The sequence below is a fragment of the Syngnathoides biaculeatus genome, chromosome 9 (genome assembly GCF_019802595.1).
Source record: "Syngnathoides biaculeatus isolate LvHL_M chromosome 9, ASM1980259v1, whole genome shotgun sequence".
Lineage (NCBI taxonomy): Eukaryota > Metazoa > Chordata > Actinopteri > Syngnathiformes > Syngnathidae > Syngnathoides > Syngnathoides biaculeatus.
In genome coordinates, this window is record NC_084648.1 from 9,331,872 (window position 1) to 9,339,532 (window position 7,661).

The 7,661-nt window shown below is 40.1% G+C and overlaps 1 protein-coding gene across 1 annotated transcript; it reads left to right on the plus strand.

Moving 5' to 3' along the window:
- Positions 1 to 1,058: 1,058 nt before the first annotated feature.
- ptp4a1 (protein tyrosine phosphatase 4A1) lies at positions 1,059 to 6,811 on the plus strand. Its single transcript, XM_061830587.1, has 5 exons — positions 1,059 to 1,261; positions 4,483 to 4,575; positions 4,650 to 4,780; positions 4,862 to 4,936; positions 5,630 to 6,811. The coding sequence occupies exons 1-5, from the start codon at positions 1,157 to 1,159 to the stop codon at positions 5,745 to 5,747; spliced, it is 522 nt and encodes a 173-aa protein (XP_061686571.1). The 5' UTR covers positions 1,059 to 1,156; the 3' UTR covers positions 5,748 to 6,811.
- Positions 6,812 to 7,661: the final 850 nt, after the last annotated feature.

The following is a 7,661-nucleotide window of genomic DNA, read 5'->3' on the forward strand; positions in this document are numbered from 1 at the left end:
GTTTAGGGCTGCAACTAACAATGATTTTAAGTGAAGAGTCAATCTGTCCATTACCATGTTGGTGAATCAGATTTAGAAAAAAAAAAAAAATTCTATCCCTTTGTATGCCGTTCTCAAAAATAAATTGGTCCAAGTCCTGGTGTGGACTGTTAACATCAGAAAATCTTGAATGTTGAATCCAAATGAAAGCAACTTTTTGCAAATGATTCAGCACTAAAGATAATCACTTTTTTTCATGGTGGCCAACAGATTTCTGAGATTACTTACTGGTGAGAGCCTGAAGTCGGAAGATTTGGACAATTTTAAGTTGAAGGTCTCTAGAGATTTAACCAATAATCAAAATGGCTAATTTGATAATGGATTGGTTGTTGACAAAGTTGTTGCACTTTTGTTATAAATTTTACGCCACAGAGAAGTGTTGTCCACACCCTTGCCAAGTTTAAATCATTACAAAAAATATCAGCAAGCTTGAGAGGTAAACTAATTAATGTTTCGGTCCTTGTTTTCCACAGTAAAGGCCACATGTTTGCAAATGTCCAATTTTGGTTCAACACATAATCGGTCTGCTTTCCTAAAGGACTACAGAAACCTGATAATTACTGTTGAGATGTTGTGGATTTGGCCAATCTTAAATTCCACTGTCTTTGTATCCGATATAGTAAAATGTCATTTTTAGATCATGCGTTAATTCGTTTGTTTGTTTTTTTGTTGTCTCGCAGCAGTTCTGTGGTGTTCTGGGTCGCACATTTATGGAGTTTCTGAAGGGCAGCGGAGACTACTGCCAGGCTCAGCACGCTGCATATGCAGACGAGTGAACGGAGTACCTGGACAACCGCCTGGACGCCCCTGACGTCGGCACAACCGGGACGCCTCCCGCAACCAGCAACAACTCGGCCTGGATGGGGTAACTTGACCCGCTGCACACTGCCCCTCCCCGTTGGCTCCTGCCCGGCCACGAGCAAGGTGGAACCCGCCTCATTTTATCGCCCCGACCCTCCCTTTCTCCTCTCCTGAGTTGTCCGCCAACGAGACGCCCCACTCCCGTTGCCGCCCGGAGGATTCCTGTCCTTCCACGCCAAACTGTTTACGTTTAGGGTCTCAAGTTCCCCTGCCTTTCTGTGCGAAAGCCATTTTGCTTTTTTTAGTTGTTGTTGCCATGGCACGCATGAACAGGCCCGCTCCAGTGGAGATCACCTACAAGAACATGAGGTTCCTCATCACCCACAACCCAACCAACGCCACCCTCAACAAGTTCATCGAGGTGAGTGCTGGTCTCCTCCTACTGTTGACCGCTCTTTCATTTAAGTTTGTCCTGAAATTTCATCCTTCAGCCAAATATCCTTACTTTTTTAAAATAGTGTAATTTATCATTGTGAATACATTAGTAATATATAGAATCACTAAGTTACTGTCATCTATATACATTTTCAAGTTTCATACAGACTCCTCCAAAAGTATTGTGGAACAGCTAGGGCAACTCCTTTTGGTTTTGTGTACAGAAGACATTTAAGTTTGAGATAAAAAATGAATGAGACAAAACTTCAGAATCCCAGCTTTTATTTAATAGTATTTACACCAAGTTGTATTAAACACAGCACACAGCAGCATTTATCTGAAGCCACCTTTTCAAGTGAACAAAAGTATTGGAACACGTGACTAATGGGGGTTTCTCGTTCAGGTGTTTTCTTTTTAGATGGTTTAAACATTTTGCTGCTTTTTTTGTTGTCTGCGGGTTTCACTTGTGAAAACTGCATTTGCTGTTAAACATACATGAACATCAAAGAACTGTCCATGGGAGAAAAGCAAAAATTTTGTACATATGAGAAGAGACTCTCAAGAGCTATCGCACCAACTTTGGCCATAGCCAATACAACAATTTGGAATGTCTTGAGAAATAAACTACTGTGGTATTGAGCAACAGATATCGAACATATTACTCAAGCCTATTAACAGTAGTCGATAACAGAAACATTGTGAGAGCTGTGAAGAATTACTCAAAGACAACAACAGTCAGTGACATTACCACAAACCTCTGTAGGGCAGGGACAAAGGTATCCTTGTCCACTGTTCACAGAAGACTTCCAGAGAAGAAATATACAGGCCATTCCACAAAATAAAAACCACTTATCAGCAAGAAGAATCAGAAGACCAGATTGAATTTTCAAAGAACTACAGAAATTTTGGAGCAAAGTTTTATGTGCTGATGAACTTTTACCAAAGTGATGGAAAAAAGGGTCAAAGTATGGAGAAAGAATGCTTATGAGCCAAAACACAAGCTCATCTCTGAAGCATGGTGGATGTAATGTCATGGTTTGGGTTTGCATGACTGCTTCTGGAACAGGCTCACTAAGTTTAATGATTTTACTCATGATGGTATCACCAGAATGTTTTCTGAATTCTGCAAAAAACATTTTGTCCGTCAAGTTTCAGAAAAATGCATCCAAGTTAATAAGGAAAAACTCCATGCAACAAGACAATGACCAAAAAGACTGTCAACACAACAAACGACTTCATCAGGGGGAAAAAGTATGTCTTTGACTGGCCAAATGAATCACTGGACCTTAACCCAATAGAACATGCATTTTTACCCCCTGAAAAGAGAAACAAGAGGTTCCAGTAAAGACCTGGAAAAGTATTTCAAATAAAGAATTCAACAGTCTGAAGTCAATGGCTCACAAGCTTGATGCTGTTATTGCAGGTGAGGGTTAGCCCACTAAATATTAAATGTTAGTCTTTCTTAATTTCTCTTCCAATACTTTTGCTAAATTTCAAAGTGATGTTCGGTTCTCAGTTTATATAGCTTGAAATTCTGAACTTTTGTCTCATTCATCTTTTGGTCTGGAACCAGAATTTCTTCAGTCGACAACAAAAACCAAGGAGTTGACCTTGCCCTTCCAATACTTTTGGAGGGGACTGTACATGCAAATAAGTGTAACTATGATACACTTTAGAGAGGTGCAGGTAGCTACCCGACTACTTGAAGTCACAATCTACACACTTAACACAGGTGCATACTGTTTAAAGTGTGAGTGCGAGCTTCTTAAGTTGACATGGAGGTCAACCCATGTGGACATGCGAAAGATGGGCGATTTTTCTGGCTAAGTCATTTGGCAGTGACTGTCTCTGCTTTGTTGGCAATCCAGAGCGCAATGGAGCTTGATGGCGCTTCCCAGAGTTCTTTGGGGTGCGCTTTTATCTCCTGATTGTTTAAAAAAAAAAAAAAAAAAAAAAAAAGGAAAGCTAGATCTTGCTCTTGCATTTATTTTATTTATATGTGCATTAAGTAGTGTAAGTCGGGCTCGGTTGGTATTTAAATTTCGTGAAGCCCTGACTGGTGTGTCAAAGGTGCCATACTGGTCATGTTTACCGCATTACTAAACAGCTTGGGCTACCTTCACACGACAACATGGTGCCCAAAATTGGTTTCTTGTCAAGTATGATCTTTTTATGCAATCAAATGACCAAAACAAATGCAACTTCCACTGTGCATGGAATGCGTCCTTGAAGTGACAGGCATGTGCACAAATGGGACACGTGGCTCTGCGTTTCCAGGTTTAAATACAGTCCCATGTGTAAGTCTCATCCTGACACAGTTGTGGCGATTTTGGAGATTTTTGTGTAACCGAAGCCAATGTTTCATATATTTCAGTTGTAAAGTGTATCGTTCGTTCGCCACTGATTTCGGCTCTTTATGTGCTGTGTATCTTGAGTGAGTGCCACTTGCGGCTCAATGGTGCACTTGCATTGAATACGTCGATCGTTTATGTATGGAAGAAGCCTTGGTCAAATATGAAAAAAATCTGAATTGTGTTGTTGACAATGACATGGAAAAACTTGAAAGATGCATGTCACATTTGACAAATCGAGTTTGACATGCAATATGATCATAGGTTTGTTGACTCACCAAATGTGAAAGTTATAATTTCTCAGTCAGGTTCCCTTTTTTCTGAGGGGGGGGCATTTGTCCATTGTCCATTTATGAGTCACTCCTGTCACATAATAGCAGAAAATCCAGCAATTCTAACTGAAGCAAACGTGGGCAAATGAGCAACTGCACAACAGTGATCAACAAACAATTTCAATACAGTAAGTGAATCATGGCATAGTGAGAGATAGGTGCGGATGTTTGGTGAATGATGTTGCTAATGCGTGATGTCATTGGGTGACATACATAAAACTCAAGGGGTGGGGGTGGGGGGGTTCAGTTTTTCCTCAGTGTGATAATTACAAACCTTTTGTCCTTTTGAAGGAAAATGTTTTATTGTTGGTGTCACCATTCAAAAGCTGCCAAAGTTTCATTACAAAATCTGAAGATAGCTTGTTGCCAGATGACTTGAGGTGGGTGGTTGGTATGGTAGTCTGGGAAGTGTCCAAATCTATCATCAAAAAGTACTTAGTTGGAATTCATGGCGCCTGTGTGAGGGTACAGTCTGTATGTATCCATAGCAACAGTGAGCTTTCATATGTACTGTCCACCTTCAGGAGCTGAAGAAGTATGGCGTGACCACAGTGGTGAGGGTGTGCGAGGCCACGTATGACGCCACCTTGGTGGTGAAAGAGGGAATACAGGTCCTGGTGAGTAAACCTTCATGACCGCCTCACTTCATCAAATCAGTTATGCTTTAATGTCAATCCTCCTTCCCGCGCAGGATTGGCCTTTTGAAGATGGCGCTCCTCCCTCCAACCAGATTGTAGACGACTGGCTCAACCTGCTGAAGGTCAAGTTCCGCGAGGAGCCGGGCTGCTGCGTGGCCGTGCACTGCGTGGCGGGCCTCGGCAGGTGAGCGGCGGACCCCCGACCTGGCGTGGTTTTCGACCACGCGCTCAAACGTTAAATGTCCGACATCCTTTCTCGCCGCAGAGCTCCCGTCCTGGTCGCCCTCGCCCTCATCGAGTGTGGCATGAAATATGAAGACGCCGTGCAGTTCATCCGGCAGTAAGTCACGTTATTCTCTTTCGATAACCTTAAAAAGAGTCAAGTAATGAAACTTCCACAAAATTATTAGTACAACTATATTTATGTGAAAGTATTTTTTTATAAAAAATGTCTAGTTTAGCAAAAATATGTAACCGTAATTGTCGTCAATGTACAAGAGAAACCGCTAATAAAACATCAACACAAACTGTCAATTAAAAGGCTGTTTTAATACCCAGCTACCTTTCCATTTTCCATACCGCTTATCCTCACTAGGCTTGGGGGCATGCTTGATCCTATCCCAGCTGACTCAAAAACATTACTTGGTTTTTTGGTAGTCCATTAAATTGTTTGGCATTTCAAATGACTAAATTTTTCTTTTGTAAATGATGAATACAATATAATTTCACATCTAAAAGCTGCTTGACATAATGAATGCCTAATAAGATTTATTGTAATGACTAAAATGTAATTTAATATTGTTTAATAATTGTCAACAAAAATACATGCTGTAATACTCTAAATGTTTGCTATTTGAAAAAGATTACTATTGTAACTGTTAATAAAATGTGTATGCAAACGTAAAAAAAAATATTCCACATTTACTGCAATGCATCACAGTTACCATAATAATCATAAGTAAGAGACTGTTTCATGTTGTGTGAAGTTATACGGTCAATGTTCATTTTGTTGTGCCGTGTGTGTTTGTTCCAGAAAGCGTCGTGGAGCTTTCAACAGCAAGCAGCTCTTCTACCTGGAGAAATATCGTCCAAAGATGCGTCTGCGCTTCAAAGATTCCAACAGCCATCGCAACAACTGCTGCATCCAGTAGAACAACATGTGTTGCCTTTGTCTCAACTTTAAAAAAAAAAAAAAAAAAATTAATCATTCTTATTAGTTTTTGGGGAAAGCCGCTTCAGCATTTCTTCCATATCTATCTTATCTTGGGTCTATGTACTTGCTCTTTCCTCACTGGTAAGACAATTCAGTGCAACTAGCAGAAACAATTCTCCCTCGTGACATGTTTTTGTCCACTATTGTATGACATTTCTCAAGTGTTTATAGAGCCGCACAGTACCGCTAGTTTACTACTAAGGTTTAATTGCGTACGAGTAGGCCAAAAGTGGGTTGAACAGTGGAACAACTGGTTAGAGCAATTGGCTCACAGTTCTAAGGACCAACATTAGAATCCCGGCCTCTCCTGTGTGGCGTTTACATGTTCTCCCCGTGCTGCTTTTTTTCTGGCCTCCCACATCCCAAAGACATCAATTGGAGATTACTCGTAGGTGTGATCTTGAGTGCGACTGTCACTTTTTCTCACGATAGGCGGGTAACCAATTCGGGTGTGCTTCGCCTCGTGCCTGATGACAGCTGGGATAGGGTCCAATACTCCTGCGACCCTTGTGAGGATAAGTGGCTCAGAAAATTGATGGATGATAGGCCAAAAGTGGCACTAGGAGTGGACAACAATGTTCCTATTAGGACGCAGTATGCCTGAATTCTTACTAGTGACGACAGAGTGCACTAGTACCTTAAGCTCGATAATTTTTTTTCGTTCTTAGTTTCCTGTCATGGCCATCTAGAACCATTTTTGGTTTTGTTTACTAATGAACTGCTACAATGTGATTTTTGATTTTTTTTTTTTTTTTTTTTTTTTTTTTTTTTTTTTAAATCTCAAACTGGACTTTTGTCTGCGATATTTTGTACACCTTTTTATTTGATGTCCCTAACTTAACACTCGGATACTTGATAATTTGATGTATTTGTTGATGATTATTATTAGTTGGCTATTTATATCTTATCGGTAAACGTGAGTGATTTAGTACCTGAGCGGCAAACTTGTATCTGTTCCTGTTTGATGGTTCTATTAAAGTGATGACATCCAAAAGAAGAAAAAAGCCTGCTTGCATCCCTGATTGTTGCTAAATGCTACATACAAAATCACTTGTGCCATTTTTGTAACCCTTCCAATCGAAATCCTGGTTCAACGAGAAGTATTTTTAAATTGTTCTCTTGACGTAGGTCATATTTGCGCGAGACCTACATGTTACCTAGCAAAAGATCAAGAGACCTCAAACAAAGTGGCTGCTGAGGTTAAGGCACACCACCATATCTCTTAATATGTTACTCAAAAAAAGAATTTGTAGTAAATTGAGTAATTTTTGTTCTACCAGAGTATGTAGCTGGCATAGATTGAACAAGGAATTGTTCTACTCAGTCACTATTTTTTTGCGCCAATTATGTGAACTTGGACAAATTTCAGCAACTCTGAATTAGCCATGGTTAAAGAGCTTTTCAATCACTTAAAGTTTTATTATACACAATTCCTCATGAGGGAAATACTTTATTTGGGGAAAAAATACGTAATTTTAAAGAAACGTTTTTTTTTTTCCTAGTGTTTAAATTCAAGGGAAATGTGATGCATGTAGCAAGGTGGACGAACAATAACGAGCATTGAATTTTGTGAGTGTGTGTGACGTGTTTTTAGTCAGGCACCATCATGGAGTGACGCAAGTGCTTATGGGGTTATTGCTTGTTACGTAAACACTACGTCATTGTCTAAAAGGGTCTCGAACGGCAGATGGTTGCTGCCACAAAAAAAAATGTTTTCTAAGTCATTTTTGATGAATCGTTATTATTATTGTGTATGATTATTTATTTTTGTGTAGCATTGCTGTCAATCCAACAGTTTCTCGTCAGGCATCTTAATGGATCGCCACGAGCGCGACACGTCATAGATGTGCAA

Bases quoted from the DNA above. Each gene is read 5' to 3' on its own strand.
- ptp4a1 (XM_061830587.1), top strand. From the start codon at position 1,157: ATGGCACGCATGAACAGGCCCGCTCCAGTGGAGATCACCTACAAGAAC. The intron at 4,781-4,861 runs GTGAGCGGCGGA...TTCTCGCCGCAG, and splicing joins TGCGTGGCGGGCCTCGGCAG to AGCTCCCGTCCTGGTCGCCC. The intron at 4,937-5,629 runs GTAAGTCACGTT...TGTTTGTTCCAG, and splicing joins GCCGTGCAGTTCATCCGGCA to AAAGCGTCGTGGAGCTTTCA.